Below are 17403 nucleotides of genomic sequence, written 5' to 3'. Positions count from 1 at the left end.
TTTCCCTTCACTGCTCTGTTGCCGGGAATCCAGCGGCAGGCGTGGCAGTGCTGGGGCTTGGGTGAGGACCTGGCCAAGACATAGGAGGAGCAGGATAGGGCAATATGGGGATTTGTTCTCCCACCAGGCATGAGTCCACCAGCCCCTGGCCCTCCAACCCAGCCCTCCACAGCATGGGGGGGTTCTGCTGACCCCAGCCTCAGGACCAGGTCAGGGCTGGGGTCATGGGCAGGACTGATGCTCTGGGCACTGCAGTAAAGCCCCAGGTGTGTTGTGTCCCTGTGGCTGTGGAGCTCACGTGGGTCCCAAGCACCAGCCCCTGGGTGCCACTGCACCCCATCCGTGGGGGCCATGTAGGCTGTGCAGAGTTGGGGGGCTGGAGACAGGGTCCTGGCCAGTGGCAGGCAGGCAAGGAGGGCAGTCCCTGCCAGTCCCTGCCCAACAGTAGCCGGGGGGGTACTGGGTGCCCCAGATCCTGCTGCTGCTCTCGTGGGTGCTAATACCCCCTAATCAGCTGTCAGTCACTGCGGACCCCAGCAGCTATAAAACGCCCGGGAGCAGCTCCCCAGCTCCTCTCCTGCAGCATGGCAGCACCTCGGGGCAAGAGGAGCCCAGGACAAGAGCTGGGGAGCTGTGGGGGGCCTTGGGGGACCCTGCAGGGACCCCCTCAAGCCCTACTGCCCTGCCCCTACCCCTGCCCTTGCCCCATGCTGGCTGGGTACAGCCTCCTGCCACCCCCCGTGAGCCTCCTGACGACCCTGGTAAGTACAGGGCTGCAGATCCGGAGGGCTGGGACATGGGACCCTCCCAGGGCTGGGATGGGGCTATGTAGGGTGGTTAGGGTGGGGGCTGAGGATCTGCTGTCCTGAGTTCCCTGTGCCTCCTCAGCATTCCCCTGCCCACCCCCACCCCCACACACCACCCTGCACCCCAGCACTTCAGGATCCACATGGGAAAGAGCGAGGAGGGGAAGGATACAGCTCTGCTCCCTCCCACACACGAAGGGATGTAGGAGCCCCTACATCTCTCAGCCTCTCTCCTCTGGCCGTGTTACCCCCCCACCCTGTCCCACCCTGACACCCCTCTGCCCCTCCAGGTCTCCCCACCCTATGAGGTGCCGCTGGGGCTGCCCGCAGAGCCAGGCCGGGCGAAGGCAGCGGCAGCACGGGAAAGCACCGGGGCACTGAAGGCCTGGCTGGCACGGCACCCCAGGAACCCCTACCCCAGCAAGGGGGAGAAGGTGATGCTGGCTGTGGTCAGCCGGATGAGCCTCACCCAGGTCTCCACTTGGTTTGCCAACGCCCGCCGGCGCCTCAAGAAGGAGAACAAGGCGGGCTGGGCCGCGCGCAGCACCTCGGACGGTGAAGACAGCGAGGGCGAAGGGGTCCCACCAGCTGCTGAACCCATTCCCAGTTCCACCTCCGTGCAGGATGGGTGTGGGGGCAGCCCTGAAGTAGGGCCAAGCCCTGGGCAGGGCAAGCAGCCCCAGAAACCCAAGATCTGGAGTGTGGAGGCGATGCTGGCATCTCCCCCTGACAAGGACGGGTGTCCGCCGGGGTTGCCAGTGGTCCTGGAGCAGGCGTAGGGCTGGGGTGGTCATGTTTTGTCCCAAAGGGCATGGCTGGACAGACGGACATGGGACCTGTCAGCTGCCCAGCCAAGAAGAGTGGGAGATGTGGGCAGGGAAGGACACAGAGTGATAATAAACATGACTGTCTTGGGCCTCCTGGTGTTGCCTGTCTGGTGTGGGTGCTGCTGGGGGTGCTGGCAGGGATGTGGCGTGTCGGTGGGGATGCTGGTAGGGATGCAGATGTGCCAGCAGGGATGTGGGGAACTTTAGTGCCAGTGGTGCTGCGAGCAGTCCCTGGGGAACAGGGTAGGTCCAAGGCAGAGAGTAAAAATAGACTTTGCTCTTCTTGATAAAAGTAATAAAATGGTTAGCGGTGTTAAATTAATCCTTACAAAACAAAACCCAAGGAGGTTAAATAAAGCCCAGAGGCTTCGCATAAAAACCACAACGACTACAAAACAGCTGCAAAGACGTCTTTACACACCAAAGAAACTCCTCTCCTCTGCTCCTTCCCTCTCCAGGACACAGTGTGGGCAAACACGGGACTCACACATGGGAAAAGAACACGGATGCGATGGGAGCAGCCCCGCCAGGAGCGTGGGCGCCACGGACAGAACTATTTACACTATGGACACGGAGCCGTGCTGGGGCCGGTTCGGCCGCAGGAGCCCCCGGGCTCTGCCCGTCCCTCTCCTGCCGGGGTCCCTCCGACCGCGGCGCTCAGTGCCCAGCACCCGCCCTGCCTCAGTTGGGATTAGTCTCCCGGCTGCTGCTCTGCTCTCAGCCCAGCTCCTGCTCTTTGTCCGCTGTGGAAGAGGAGGATGAGGAGCTGAGGGTCCAGCCCAAATGCTTGTAGGCTGCAATGAGCTCCTGCAGCCACTCAGGTGTAGGCTCCCACATGGAAATTCCAGTGCTGTTCTGCATGGGAAGGCACCAGGCGCTGAGCTTCTCCCTGTGGTCCAGGCAGAGCATGCTGTGGATCAGGGAACACCTGTACCCCAAGGGACAACACTCCAAGGAACCCAAACCCTCCTTGGCACAGGCACAGGGGTTGGCCTGGCAGGGTCAGGAGTGGGGGAACCCAAAGACTTCCAGGCACAGGCACTGGCAGAGGCTGTAGACAATGCAGAGGAGGAGGGTGGAGGGCACAAGGCTGACCAGGATGATGCCCAGGCTGTGGTGCTCAATGAGCAGGAGGTAGATGCCGAAGGGCAGGGAGCTGAAGTAAAGGAGGCAGAGGACACCCAGGATGAAGCGGGGGACAGCTCGCCACCCCCAGGCGTGGCACTTTTGCCCAGGGCCGTGGCAGGGCAGCACACCCAGGCTGGTGGGGCGGTACAGCCGCACCACCTCCAGCCTGCCCAGGCTCTCCGGTGGGGCCACGTCCTCCGGCACCTCCAGGATGGTGACAACCAGGCAGTCGGGGCTGGATGTGGGCTCCAGCACACCAGGGCAAAGGAGGACCTCGGGGGATCGTGGGGGACCCCTCTTCTTGGCCCGTTCACAGCCTGTCAGCAGTGCCAGTGCCTCGCCATCATCCTGCAGCTGCTGCACGTCCCCGCCGGGCACTGGGCTGTGCTGGCGGCAGAAGGGGCAGCGGAGCTGGGGGGTTGATGCATCGCCCGGAGACACCATCCTGCGCAGGCAGCGGGTGCAGAGGCGATGGCCACAGTGGAGCAGTTTGGGCCTGCGGGCACGGGCGTCGAAGTGGCTGTAGCAGATCTGGCACTCCAGCTCAGGGGATGTGGGTGCCACCGGCACGGACCCCAGCTCACTGCCCGGCTGGGCCATGGCTCCTGGAGAGGTGCTGGGGGCTGCCTGGGCTGAGGGAAGATGCTGTCAGCCAGGGCTGGGGGCAGGTCCTGGGCCTGATGGCTCCCATGGGTGGGGTCCTGGCCCTGCTGCACCCCACAGTCAGTGTCCCGGTGAGCCCCAGGGGCTCAGTGGGGGAGCAGGGTCGGGGGAGCAGGGCCCTACCCGGGCCGAACTCCAACCCCCATCGGTGCCACCGGCGCTGGCACTCGCCCTCATCCCAGCCCCCGTTTCTAGAGGGCACACCGCTACCAGGGGAGGGCACCCGCGTGGGGGGGGGGCAGTTCACGAGCGCTTCCTTGGCTCTCACGGCGCGTGCGGTTCCCTGGGGCCCCCGGGCTGGGGACTGCTCTGGACACCGGCTCTGTCTGCGGTGAGGAACCCCCATCCCTTACCCCCGTCCCTCTCCCGGGGCGAGTAGCTCCCGGTCCGCATCCCCGCCCCCGCTCCCGGCCCGCACCGCATCCCCTCCCGTACCTGCGCTCCGCGCCGCGGCTCCCGGTGGGGACACAGCGGCGGGTCGGTCCCCAACCCCGGTCTCGGCGGGTTCGGTGGTGCCGGTGGGCTCCGCGGCGGCGGGCTCGGGCCCGGCAGCCCCATGGGGGGAGGCGCGGGGCGCTGCCCGCCGCGCTGCGGGGGCGAGCGCGGCGCAGGGGCCGCCGGCAGCGCCGCGGCGTTGGCCCGGTAACGGGGAGCGGCGAACGCGGGGGATCGGATGGGCCGGGCCGGGGCCCCTCGGAGCCCCCTCGGGCAGAACCGGGCCCCGCCGGGCTGCGGGAGGACAATGCAGGGTCTATGCAGCGGTCGGTGCGTTTGATGTGGGATAGGCGCAGCTCCCTGCACGCCGCGGTCCTCCCTTTCTGGTCAGCCTTGAGGATGCTCCTTCGCAGCCTGGGGACTGCGGCAGCGGCCCCTGGGGTCCGGCACTCCCTGGGAGTCCAGTCGGGGGCACTCGGGGGACTCAGCACTTGACAGGTTCGGGCTGGGCACGGCCGAGCCCCGGGCACATCCCACTCTGCAGGTCGTGTCTCCCCAGCCCGGTCAGATCCACCCCAGGCTGCTGCCCTTACAGGTTTCCAGCAGCCCCGGGGGACAGGGAGTAGTCGGGGACCCCCCCTCACCTCTGTCCCTCCTGCCAGGCAGAACAGCAGCAGCAGCACCGAGCACCACGGGGGCACAGTTAATGAGGGCCTTTCAGTTCAATCATTCACGTTTGGCACAGTCTGAGAGTTTTCATGCCAGGGGTCCAGCTCCTAGTGTGCCTTGTTCCCCCAGCCCTGCCCATACCCCCCACCACTCCCAACTGCCCACCTCAGCTGCCCCTTGGACAGCTCTCCTGCTCTGTTTGGATAAAGGACATGTTCTAGAAGCAGCCATGCCACCGGGCTTCTGGTCACTGATGTCACTTACGCCTCCCCTGTGAGACCACGGCCGTTGGATCCTTAACCAGGTAACAGTCCCTCACTTGAGGGAGCAGTAAAGGGCTCTGTGTGGACTGACTGATCAAGGGGTGGGCTAAGGACACTCCCAGAATCAGCACGTCTCTGCTCATCTGGGTCTTGGGAACAGCCAGTCTTGCCTCAAAACGAACAAAAGGGGAAAAAAGGCTTTACAAACTGCCACTTCTGCAGCCAGCGTTCCCAGCTGTCTTGAGTGTCCTTAAAGGACATCAAAGATCTCCTTGCCTCTGTCAAAAGCATCTTTGGAGAGCTGTGGAGCCCCTGGGAGCAGGTAGTGTGTGGGGCTGGGCAATTCCTGCCCACCCCAGAGTGGTACCAGTGCTGCTGTGGCACTGGCACTGCTGTGGTACCCCACCAGAGACTGGCTGTGCTGCCCCGAGTAGTCCAAGGTCAGTCCAGCTGCCTGCGCTTCTCTGAGGGGAGAACACCAAAATCACACTGGAGCAGCCAAGACCCAGGAGCGGGATGGTCACGCTGCTTTGGGGCTCGCTGGTCTTTAGGAAACAAAACTCACCAGGCCACGGCTGTACAGAACAGGGCAGATGCCAGATAGTTCTGAAAAAAACAAAACCCAATGTTTTTCTACCTTCCACCCAGGCAGAGGCTGGACAGGGGGTGAACACGGACCCTAGGTACCAGAGAAGAAAAGGGATGGACACAGGCAGAGCTGTATGCTGGTTTTAATGTTCCTAAGAACTAGGAAACAGAAATCAAAAATAGACTTTGCTCTTCTTGATAAAAGTAATAAAATGGTTAGCGGTGTTAAATTAATCCTTACAAAACAAAACCCAAGGAGGTTAAATAAAGCCCAGAGGCTTCGCATAAAAACCACAACGACTACAAAACAGCTGCAAAGACGTCTTTACACACCAAAGAAACTCCTCTCCTCTGCTCCCTCCCTCTCCAGGACACAGTGTGGGCAAACACGGGACTCACACATGGGAAAAGAACACGGATGCGATGGGAGCAGCCCCGCCAGGAGCGTGGGCGCCACGGACAGAACTATTTACACTATGGACACGGAGCCGTGCTGGGGCCGGTCCGGCCGCAGGAGCCCCCGGGCTCTGCCCGTCCCTCTCCTGCCGGGGTCCCTCCGACCGCGGCGCTCAGCGCCCAGAACTCGCGCTTGCCATCCGTCCCTCCATCTGTCCCACCGTCCTTCCGCCCAGCTCTGGCTGCCCCTTCCCTCGGCGCTCCGGCGTCGCGGGGCTGCCACTCCTCCTGCTGCGCCACACTGGGCTCCCTTGCCCCCGGCGAGGGCCGCGGCTGAGCCTCCTCTCCCACGGGCGGCCGGGCGCTCCCGGCTCCTGGGGGCCGGCGTGCAGTTCGCAGAGGAGAGCAGGCGCCGTGGAGCTGCTGCGCAGGAGTCCCGGGCCGGTGCTGCACACTCAGCAGTCTCTGCTGCCCCGGCCAGCCCCGGGGCCGCCGGCACCTCCCCTGCTGCCTCGCACCTCTGCCTTAGTTGGGATTAGTCTCTCGGCTGCTGCTCTGCTCTCGGCCCAGCTCCCGCTCTTTGTCCGCCGTGGAGGAGGATGAGGAGGAGGAGGACGAGGAGGAGGAAGACGAGGAGCTCAGGGTCCGGCCCGAATGCTTGTAGGCTGCAACGAGCTCCTGCAGCCGCTCCGGCGTGGGCTCCCACTTGGCAAAGCCGGCGCTGTTCTGCAGGAAGAGGACGGCTGTGTTGTGCACAGCCTTGTAGTACATCTCCTCTCTGCAAGGGAAGAGCACAGGCATCAGCACCTCCCCTGGCCCCCAGCACTGGACACCTGCTCCTCCTCTTCCTGCCTGTCATCCTTTGGACAAGTGTTTGCCCCTGTCCTTTCTCTCATTATTCTGAGGAAAAGTGGAGGTACAGTGCAGCTCTGGGCAGTTCTGAGTATGGCAGAGGCTCCTGAGCTTCCAGAGGGAAGCACTCGTGCTGCAGAGCCCCACTGCTCTTTACCAGCATGTGCTGGGACCTCATTGTCCCTGCCGAAGGGACTCAGCACAGTGAGCCATCAGTCCTAACCAGGTAAGGAGAACTTCAGTTTTCATGCACTTGTTGCTTAAACAAGTTGTTGCTCAAACTTGTTGCCTCAGCAGCAGAGCAGGGACCAGCCTGCCCCACTGGGGACTAAGCCCCCACTGCCCCTTGCCTCTGCTCCCCACAGTGACACCCAGCTGCTGTGGCTCAGCTGGCTCATGGGTCCAAGGGCTGGCAGAGGAGCACAGATCAGCACCACAGGTGTGACCTGTTCCGGCTGTACTTGTGCCCAAGGCACACATCTCTCACAAGCTCTGTTAGCAGTCATTAAACAGACGTGGAATTCACAATGCTGTCTGCTCATCCTGAACACCCAGGGTGATGATGCGCTGCGTTTGTCCTTGCCTGCTCCCTGCTTCCCACTGATCTCAGCTTGGGAGAGGATATTTCTGTCACACAGCTTCAGAGCCGTGTTCCCAGAAGGATCTGAGAACAAAGCCTACTTTTTGCAGACGTGCTGGGACCCGCTGCGATACTCGTGATCGAAGGCCGGCAGGATGAGCTGGTGCCGCTTGAACTTGCTCTGCTCCATGCGGGTCAGGGCCGGCGTGGGGGGGTCCCGCCACTCAGGGATGAAGACAATGAAGGAGAGCGGCTCGCTGGAGCTCTCCAGCAGTTTCTAGTTCAACAAGGAAAGGAACAATCTTAGCACTGGTTGAGCAATGATGTGTCTAATGAGCCCTATGGAAAGGAAACGCTTCTGCTTCCCGAGTGGAGCCGCAGCTGTCACTGTCCTCTGCCCTGGCCCTTGGCCCCACCATGGGGAGCACAGGATGGATGGCACAGCTCCATCCCAAACCACCCCACCAGTGAGCAGACGTACCTCAAAGTGAGAGACCATGGCATCCATCAGCTCCTCACAGAACGGCGGATTTGCCTCAAAAGAGCCACTTATAGGGAAGAAATCCAGGCACGGGCTGGAGAAAGAGGCAAAAAGATCCCTATCAGTCGACCTGAGTCATCCATGGGCACACACTCACACAGACACACAGCAAGGGAATGTAAGACTCACCCCCTGGATCCAAAATACCCGTCTGTGTCCAAGAAGGCCGAACAGTACTGTTTAAAATAGCAATTCAGGGGCGAGGCAAAGCATTCAAAACTCACTCCAAAGAGCTTGTGGAGGGCTTCGAAGATGTGCACGGGAAGTGCCCCTTGCAGACCAGTCCCTTCGTACAGCCCCACACCGAACATCATCTGAGGAGAGCAAACCCCAGTGAGCTGTGCCTGCACTCGCTGTTCCTGCTGCTCCCTTCACTGATCACGGACCCAGAGCCACATGTCCATGCACCCCTCCTCTAGGTACGCAGGGCCCCCTTGTCCTTAAATTCGTGTAGGTCCCTGCATGTACCCAAGAATGCTCTTCAGAGACTTCCTCCAACTTTGGCCCCACAGAACCATCATTTTTCTTTTGTACCCCTATGAGCCTTCAGTTGCCCCTCAGAGTCAAGAGCTATTGAAGGTTTCCTTCACAAAAATCTTTACCCTCATGTCAAGACTACAACCACTCCCCAGACCGTACTCCTACCTCAGCATAATGGAAGCAGACAACAGACCCAGTTTAAACCCTGTCTTGCTCCAGGCTCCCAGAGCCATGTCCCTTCCCCAGAGCAACGACAAGTTCAGTTCCCAGTGAGACTTTACCTGATATCGACGGAGAAGGCACCAAACCCTGGGCAGGAACTTTTCAAAGCCCGAGTCGTCGATGCAGCTGTACCGATAGAGAAGCCACTGGAAGAGAAAGCCCAGCCGCTGAACACACCAGGAACAGCCAAGGAACGGGATACACACATGTTGTGACACGGAGAGGGATGCTGAGGAGCAGGTGGGCTCTGCAGGGAAGTGTGTCAGCACATCTGCTGTCACTGTGTGAGCCACCAGCTCATCACCAGCATGAATGAACCACCACACCAGCACGTCTCTCAGCAAAGGCTGCCTTGCTGCGAGTATACAACATTCTGGCTGCACAGCACGTATCCAGAGCACACACCCAACAGCTGGGAAATACTCCCAGCAGGAGCCTGACCCCGACTAAGGTGAGAGCAGCTGCCCCCTTCCCTGTGGCAGCGTCTGACAGCTCTGTGGGGTCAGATGGCTGTCCTCTGCCCTGCCCTTGGAGGCTGGTGCCCAGCCCTTACCAGCTTGCTGAAGTAGTTGCGGCTCACTTTGACCATCTCCCCCTTGTACCGCACACACGCCACGTTGTTCTCCATGTGCATCTCCACGCTGGGGAGTGGTGGGGAGGGGATGGCCAGTCTCACGGGGTAACAGTACACCAGCCTGTCCTGGACCTCGGGAGCTTCTACCTCAGCTACAGAGAACAAAGAGAAAGGCAGCCCCGTGAGAAGCCAAGGGCATTCGGGACCAATCTTCCTTCCACCTCAAAACACACAGTGACCCCAATAAGGCTAAAGAGCAGGGTGGTCCTCCCAAAAAACACTGTGGTGGTTCCTCACAGATCTCGTAAGGCAGCTACCTAGGTTCAGTGCTGATTCCCCAAATTAATTCCATCTCCCACTGCCAGAGCACAGAGAAGACCCAGTTCACAGCATTTTCTCCATCTCTAACCCAGCAGAGCTGCAGAAAGCACACAGCCACCCCAGCGTCCTGAGGCATGTTCCAGACACACAAACACTCTCTCTGCTGCTACTGTTTCTATTTCAGTTTGCCCCAAAGTCATCCAACACACAGTAAAAATTCCAAGGCTGCCAAATGCAGAAGGCAAAGGAATCTCCCTGCACCTTGTGGTTACCCATTACCTTGGCATCAGGGAGAGCTCACAGGAGAGGTCAGCTGGAAGGAATCCCTGACTCAGTGGGGTTAGAAGACAAGTAGCAAAAACAATGGCAAAAGGCAGATGCTGGGACCTGAAGGGAGTCTGAGAAGGGCCAGGACCCAAAAGGGAAAAGGACTACAAACAGTGGTGATGAAAGAAATGGGGCCCATGGAGGAAGGAACAGGTGACTAGAGGCAAAAATACAGACATGAATTAGGAAGGAAGAGCAGAGAAAAGATCAAGGAACATGAACTCTCTGCCAGGAAAGGGTGCACAGTGACATGCTGGGAGGCATACGGTGCTCAGAACACAAGAAATGTGACAAATGAGAATACACAGAGAACACTTGGTGTTAGGAAGGGGATGTCAGCTGTCCCCAGGAATTCATGAAACAGTAGAGCAAAAAGTAATGGTCCAGGGAAATGAACAAATGCCCTGTTCAGTGTGACCAGCTCCTAACAAGCTACTTCACGCTGGCAAATCACACGTTGATGGTATTTGATGTTACAGGCAGTCACAGTAACTGATGGAAGACAGTCTGTCACTGCACAGGCACTGCGTGACTGCCAACTGAAGCCTATGCTGGACGGGCTGTTTCTGACTTTGAAATCCCACCCTGTGGATGCAGAGCTGCCCTCCCAACAGGTGACACTCTGAACGAGGACAGACCACAGCACGAGGCCTTCAGCTGCAGTGCTGTACCCCTACAGATCTTCAGAGCTGGCTGCATACCAGAGATATTGTTCTCTTTGAGTATGGCAAGATGCTTCTCCCGGATCCGCTTGACGTATTCCAGGGATATGTAGTAAATCTTACTACAGATGCCTTCCACGGAGTCCTTGGCTGCAGCAGACACGTGGGGCCCACACTGTTTGCGTAAGTGCTCCAGGCGGTCCTGCGGAACCAGAGAACCAGAGTCCCTCACACGGCCACCACCGACTCCCCGGGGGCACTCAGTGACTCCAGGCTGCTCTCCCTTGGCACACAGCAAGGGGAAGCAATGGCAGCTGTCTCCAGAAGGACCTGTATCTGTCCCCATGTGCCCCCCTCCCCGGCTCTCTGCAGGACACTGACCATATAGTCCTCCTTGGAGGCGGAATGGTCCCGTCGCAGCCAGCTGAATGTGTCCTCCACGTTCCACTTCACCACCTTCCTGCTGTCTGGGGAAGCACTCCTGCAAAAACAGAGGCAAAATGTAACCCATGGCTGCACAGCAAGGTATTCCACCCCCCTACAACGTTTTCTGTCAGTGTGGAATGTGGCCACAGCCACTTGATCAAGGCCCTGCCCTGTCACCTCCCTCCAGTTCTCCTTTAGAAAGTGTTTCCAGATGTTTACATGACTAGAGACTTCCATGCACTCTCCAAAACTCAGTGTAGCTGGCTGCTGTCCTCTCTGCAACAGGAGAGGCCCACAAAACTTTTATCTGTCATGACAACGGTCCATTTTGATATTGCCTTTAATTTTCAAATATTGCTAGGAGTTTGTGACTTTAAGAAAACTACCCTATTAACAAGGTTTTTCTTTTGCCCCATAAAGTTCTCCCCACAATCTTCCTCAGTTCTGTCCTGTGGCAGAACTGGCCACAAAAACCCCACCTGGTATACAAAATGCCACTCTGAGCTTGTTGCTCTGTAACAGCAGTGAGTGCTCAAGCACTCCTGTTTTTATCTCAGGGATGACAGATGACTTCACTGACTCTCACTTGTCTCCACACACATTCCAGCTTCCCAGCATTACATTTTACAGTAATGTCACTATCAAAAGATGCCTCCAACACTACTGCTTTTCTTCTGTATGTTCTTAACATTGCTTTTCCTCAACAAAATTATGACTAGCACTGCATAAGGCAGGACGAGCAGCCTCTATAATCCTTTTCTTTTTCCTGAACGTGACAGCACTGCAAGAGGAGCTCCCACCTGGATTCAATCAGGCGTTTCGCAGCCTCGGCATACTTGAAGAGCAGTCTCTTGGCTTCCTCACGGAACTTGATTCTGGATAACCTGAGATAAATTAAATTCATATGCATCAGTCTCACAAAGGCATGGAGGCCACCTCCAGTTCCCTGGCTTTCCACTACCAGCATTCCACCACTTCATCCGCCAAAGGGAAGCACCACAGCACAGAACCATGGCAGGTAAATCACCAGACAGACCAACACAGAACAATCCCAGTAAGGTGCCCTGTCTGTGAATGGTACCTGATGGGAATGTCATTCATGATCTCTCTGAACATGGAAGGAGACACTACTGGCTCGCAGTCACTCGGTAAAAGAGGATCTGTCCCTTTATCAACCACCTTCCTCTCCAACATCCAGCGATTAAAGGACTCCCTTGGGGGGTCAATCCCTGGAGACACACAGAGAAAGAGTTTAATCAACACACAATACAGAAATGCCCAGAAGCTCTGGTAAGGATCATCACACGGAGTTCAGCCTAATCAGTTCACAACCAACAATGTCACAGAGTACAACCATCACGAAAAGAGACCACAGGGACAAGACAGGTATAAGCCAAAAAGAAGATCACCACAGCACGGTAAGTCTGAGAAGGAAATCAGAGAACCCAACAGAAACTCACCCTCTCTCTGCTGGCAGAGCTCACGGTAATGCTGCCGCAGCTTGAGAATAAGCTGGGACCGAAGCAGCTCCACCTCAGGGTGTGGAGAAAGCACTTCTGATGGTGCCCTCTGCTTAATCACTGCGTTTGTCTGAATATCCAGGTCCCAATACACTCTGTGGCAGAAGCAAATGTCATCAGGATGGCTAGATCATTGGATGATTATCAAATATTACTCCTAAAGATGCTTCCTTGGGCTGTTTCACCAGCCAGGAAAACGAACTATCAAGACTCCTGGCAAAGATACAGGGGGGTGTTATATACCCCAGGTTCTTCTCCAAAGATGTCTGAAAACCTGTGTGTCTCTAATCCTCCACTGAGAAAGGAACAGAAGACAAATGGAGACAACTCACTCAGTTGGTCGTAGAAGAGCTGCCTGCTGTTTGTCTTCAGGTGAAACACACCATGCCTTCAAAACAGAGGTTCCCGGAATACTGGGAGAGCTGGGGACTGGCTGAGCAGCTTGGTTCCCAGGGACATCAGTCTGTGTGTGTGAAAGATGAATTACTGCACCACAGACACAGGTAAAAGGGAAGCAGTCTGGTAAACCAAACAGTGCCCTCCAGCCCCCCTCGGTTTCAGGTTGCACACATTTGTTTCACAGCACCAGACCCACCTTAGGTTTCTTCACACTGTTGCCACTTGGTGGAACCTCCTCCGAGAACCTCCTCTTCCTCTGCTTGCTCTCCACAGAGGTATCTGCCACCCCACCTTCCAGTGGCATTGGAGCCGCGTTCAATCCCAGAGGATCTGACTGTGGGAGTCCAAACAACAGCAGCACAGTCAGCTCACCCGCTGCCACTGCAGTGTCCCAAACAAAGGCAGTAAGTTCTGAACTTCCCATTGCACTGCTCCCAGCTCCCACGTGGATGGAAATAAGGACACCACTATTCACACCAGCACAAAGCTAAAAGATTCTCCTCTAGACCTGTGTCTGCATGCTTTTTTAAAAGACTTGGGTGAGAAAAATGCACCACAACTCCCCCACCTGAGTGTTCTTTCAGCATTGCACACCTGGAACAGCACCACCTGAGGGTGCACCTGAAGGAGGAACGTTTTGCCAAAACCATGCTTCAGAGCGAGGACCTCTGAAGGCACAAAAGACCCTCCCACATCTGTAATCTGAAGTCCACAGACCACGGCCCCTGCTCCTGCAGAACATGCCAGTGCTGGCACAGCCCCCCGAGGTGAGTGTGCACTTACGATGACATCGTGCTGTCCCAGCACAGGCATTTCCCACAGAGACTGGTTTGTGAAGCGATTGAAGTAGTAGGGGCGGTTCTCCCGCTTGCTCCAGCACTTCTCCCAGCCAGCCTGCACCAGCTCATCTGAGAGGAGAGAGGGAGTCAGGAGAGGAGCATCCTGCACGACAGCCCTGCCCTGCAGGTCCCAGCTCTGTCACAGCACACACACAGCACACATCGTTCCCAGCCTCCCTTGGCAGTCCCACTCTGCCCCCTCTTCCTGCTCCCAGGGCCCAGCAGAATTCCCTAAGGCAGTCCCTACCTGGCAGGTCCTGTACCAGGCGCATGGGTTTGGGGGAGCTGGGCTGGTTCTGGTTGGAGGTGCCAGGTGAGTGACTCATGAGAGATGCTTCCTCCGCAGGGCTTCTGTGATTCTCATTGGCCATTTCTCAGCAACCACACTAAAAAAACCAGACATAACATGCACAATTATAGCAGGAATGATCCCAGATCCACTCAGCTGTAGCACTACAAGTTCATTCTGACAATAAAACAAGGATTGAACCAGTACACACAAACAGCACCTCAGCCCTGAAAAGCACCTGTTATCCTGGACACAACCAGCTATGAGGAGTGCTGAGTGTTAAATGGGGCCAGCCAGGGTGTTCTTCAGGCCAGCATTCAAAATATTCACTTTTCAGCTAAGTCCCTCCTAAGAGTAGAGCATCAGGACTGAGAGTATAAAAAAATAACATACACTCCTCTGTGATTATGTGTCACCTTCTGCCATGCCAATACCACCGGCCATGTCTGATCTGTTATCCTCAGAGACAGTTTAAATCAACACTTACCCACACATAACTGCACATCATTTAAACAAAAGGCTTTAATTAAGAAAAATTCTGCTACATAAAATAGCCCTGGAGCTTCACTAACAACTTCTGTGGTTCAGAGAACCGCAGGCTGGGCGTTGGGACCTCCCAAATTATTTTCCTCCATATGTCCCAGGCCCACAGTAACTGCCCGGCCTCAGCCAGACTGTTTTGGCCCTTGGTGCTTTTTCATCTGCATAACAACAGTTATGCAAAAGAAGGTCTGTTGGAACAATAAAGCTCCTCTTAATCATAATCTAATGTTGCCAGCTGGAGAGAAACAGCCAGGCTTTTCCTCTCTTAGTCACCACTCTTCCCCCCCCCGGGGAAGTTTCTGAAACAGCTCCGCAGATTGCTCCTCTCTGGCAGCCCGAACACACTGGCAATGAACTGGGGGGAAACAAGGCATTTTACGTAATTCCCAGCTACCTCGGATACCAAACTCTATTCAGGCCTTGGAGACACCCCACAGGACACACCAGCAGAGTCAGGGCGGCAGCAAAACAGTGCTGTGCACAGCGTGTTCTTCACCTGAGCACGGCAGTAGCCGGAAGCAGGAGCCGCGTACGGCAGCTCTTCAGTAAAAGCTCTGGATTTCTGTGGGCTAAATCACTCGGATTTAATCACCTTTGCTGCCCTTCCTGTGCATAAAGCCCACTGGCTATTTCAGCAGAGCAGAATGGCAGGAGGCAGCAGCTATCTGTAGCTCCGCTGCCCACAGCACCAGCTGTGGAATCAGTGCTGAGGAACTCAACCCTTTCAGCCCCTCAGAAGATGTTTCCATCCTTCCAGGCAGCGTATGCAAGGAAAGGTGTGGGACGCTGCAGAGTTTGGGTCTCTGCTCAGGAGCAGGCAGGTGACAATCCCTGTGCCTGCTGCAGAGCACCGGATGCAATCACGGGCCTTTAACAGCCTCAGCAGCTGAACGTTGTGCAATTTCACACTGAACTCCAACCCCACCATGCCCTCACAGTCACTTCACAAAGGTGCCAAGGTGAGCCAAGCCAGTGGCAGAGCAGTCAGGGTGGCAGCCTGATCCCTGTCAAGCTGTGGGTACAAGGACTACAGGGACCCCAAGGCAGGAGCCTCACCCGGCCGGTGCAGGAAACTCTGAAGGATGTTTAGCCCCTCCTCCTCCTACTCAAACTAAAACCACACGTGCACATGCACCTGCTGCTGTGTCCTGCATGCTGCACAGAGCACAGTTCACTGTAGTGAACTGGTATGTACTGGGGGGACCACGGCTCCCAAAGGGATGGAGGTCAATATACAGACAGCGCTGGGCACCGAGCCCTGCCCAGCCCGGATGGCACACGCCAGCTCCAGTGACCTGCCAATGTTTTTCACCACCTATCGCTCAAAAGAGCTGTCAAATAGGGTCACTGGCTCTGCCTTCTCCCATTTATGGATAAACTGGAATGGGGGAAGTAGCCAAGAAGCTTTATCACTTGATCAGTGTTGACGAGTATTAAATCCAAGTACCCTTAAGGTCTGGGAAGAGGAAACAGCCAAACTAACAAGAATCCTGGCAGAAGTAACTCTACTTTTATGTAACTACACTGGGACTTAGACAGTGACAGGGATCCAGAGGAAGCATTTTGTGGTGATTACGGAATGTTTTTATACACCATGGCAATGCATACAGTGCTTCACAGACACGGTACAACGCTGTCCCTGCCCAGAGAGCTTACAACCTAGAGCAGCAGCACAACCGGAGACCACAGCGAGGGGTAAGGAGACACAGAGTAAAGAAGTACAGCAAACAGGACCGGTATTTGTTTCCATTTCACCGAGGTAGGATTTTGTACAAGACAACAGCAAATGCAGACAAAGGAGAGCAGCGAGAGCCCCCGGGACACCCCCGCTTCTCCCCCATCCCAGAACCGCGGCTGCTCCAGGAGGGTGGGAGCCAGGCCACCGCCTCCCCCGTCGGTACCATCCCCTTCCCGAGAGCGGGACCGGGGCGCTGGGGACCGGGGCACCGTGTCTGCGCGGGGGAAGCTGCCGGGCAGCTCCCGGGGACTGCCCTGCCGGCGGCGGAGACGGCACGGAGCTCCTCGGCGCGGCGGGCCGGGACCGGCGGGTGGCCACCGGCGCCCAGCGAGTGCGGAGCGAAGGCGGCGGCGGCGACAACTCTGCAGGCTGGCCGGGAGCGGTCCGGGGGCGCGGCCTAAGCGGGGCGGCGGCCGGCCGGGCGGGTACTTACGGTGGCGGGCTGCCTGGCGGGACGCGTGGCCGTCGCTCCGTGCTCGCCGCTGGCGCGCCGGGGCCGCATCCTCATAGCGGGGCGTCCCGCGCCTGGCCCGCGGGGGCGGCTGCGGAGACAGGAGCCCGTTACGGCGCCGCGGGGAGGGGCCGCGGGGCGCGCAGGCGCGGTGGGGGCACAGTGGGGGCGCAGCGGCGGGAGCGCGGCGGCGGCCGTGCTCTAAGATGGCGGCCGCGGGCCTGCGCCGCCTACCCTCCGCCGCCCGCCCGCTCGCCTGCCGCCGCCGCCCGCCCCCCGCCGCCTCCTCCTGCATGGCGGGCCGCGGCCTCGCAGTCGCGCCGCTTACCTGGGCGTGAGGCCGGGGGCTGCAGGCACCGGGCACCGCTGCGTCCGCCGCCGCCGCCGCCCCACCTCCGCCTCGCCCGCCCCGCCGCCGCCATCTTGCGCCGGGGCCGCGGGCCGCGGGCTCGGGGCGCATGCGTGGAGCCGAGCCCGCGCTCGGGGGAGCGCGGAACGCATGCGCGCTGGGGGAGAGAGGTCGCCCCGCCTACCCGGCGCCATCTTTGTGGCGGCACCGCCCCGCGGGGGGCGCGGCCCCGCCCAGGCTGTCCCGGGGCCCCCCGGGCCCCTCCCGCGCGCCGCGGGTGGTTCCCGGCACCGACAGGGCGCGGCTGCGGCGGTCGCCACCAAAGGGCCTTTGAAGCGCAGCGGCGCCGGGGTGGGGCCGCGGCCGGGTCGGGGGGGCCGCATTGATGTGCGGGCGCGGGGCTTCCGCTACCCGCCGGGCACAGCGGCCGCTCCTCGGCCCGGGCCGGCTCCGCCACCGCTGCTGGGCCCTGAAGGTCCTGGCGGTCCCTCGTGGTCCCGGGGGTCCCTCGGGCG

At 58.5% G+C, this 17403-nt stretch overlaps 2 protein-coding genes across 3 annotated transcripts; both read right to left on the bottom strand.

Moving 5' to 3' along the window:
• Positions 1-1911: 1911 nt before the first annotated feature.
• On the bottom strand, positions 1912-4016 carry LOC116795252 (E3 ubiquitin-protein ligase RNF182-like). Its single transcript, XM_032704802.1, has 2 exons — positions 3860-4016; positions 1912-3393 (listed from the first exon to the last, which is right to left on the bottom strand). The coding sequence occupies exon 2, from the start codon at positions 3359-3361 to the stop codon at positions 2636-2638; it is 726 nt and encodes a 241-aa protein (XP_032560693.1). The 5' UTR covers positions 3362-3393; positions 3860-4016; the 3' UTR covers positions 1912-2635.
• A 1489-nt stretch (positions 4017-5505) lies between these two features.
• PCIF1 (PDX1 C-terminal inhibiting factor 1) lies at positions 5506-16977 on the bottom strand. 2 transcript variants are annotated; one of them, XM_032704800.1, is made up of 17 exons: positions 16868-16977; positions 16522-16630; positions 13766-13904; positions 13463-13587; positions 12876-13013; positions 12613-12743; positions 12221-12375; positions 11842-11989; positions 11561-11644; positions 10716-10815; positions 10374-10536; positions 9004-9176; positions 8510-8596; positions 7878-8062; positions 7689-7782; positions 7309-7484; positions 5506-6553 (listed from the first exon to the last, which is right to left on the bottom strand). In XM_032704800.1, exons 3-17 carry the CDS (start codon positions 13887-13889, stop codon positions 6301-6303), a joined length of 2136 nt encoding a protein of 711 aa, XP_032560691.1. In that variant the 5' UTR covers positions 13890-13904; positions 16522-16630; positions 16868-16977; the 3' UTR covers positions 5506-6300. The 2 variants fall into 2 exon arrangements, with proteins under 2 accessions (XP_032560691.1, XP_032560692.1); XM_032704801.1 differs by lacking the exon at positions 16522-16630 and having other exon boundaries at positions 6098-6553; positions 16868-16884.
• Between the last annotated feature and the right edge of the window lie 426 nt (positions 16978-17403).

This window comes from Chiroxiphia lanceolata, chromosome 17 (genome assembly GCF_009829145.1).
Source record: "Chiroxiphia lanceolata isolate bChiLan1 chromosome 17, bChiLan1.pri, whole genome shotgun sequence".
NCBI lineage: Eukaryota > Metazoa > Chordata > Aves > Passeriformes > Pipridae > Chiroxiphia > Chiroxiphia lanceolata.
This window is presented reverse-complemented; position numbering and strand designations above follow the sequence as displayed.

Bases quoted from the DNA above. Each gene is read 5' to 3' on its own strand.
- LOC116795252 (XM_032704802.1), bottom strand. From the start codon at position 3,361: ATGGCCCAGCCGGGCAGTGAGCTGGGGTCCGTGCCGGTGGCACCCACA.
- PCIF1 (XM_032704800.1), bottom strand. From the start codon at position 13,889: ATGGCCAATGAGAATCACAGAAGCCCTGCGGAGGAAGCATCTCTCATG. The intron at 11,645-11,841 runs GTACCATTCACA...AATTTATCTCAG, and splicing joins ATGAATGACATTCCCATCAG to GTTATCCAGAATCAAGTTCC. The intron at 6,554-7,308 runs GTAGGCTTTGTT...CTTCCCTTGCAG, and splicing joins TCCCAGCACGTCTGCAAAAA to AGAGGAGATGTACTACAAGG.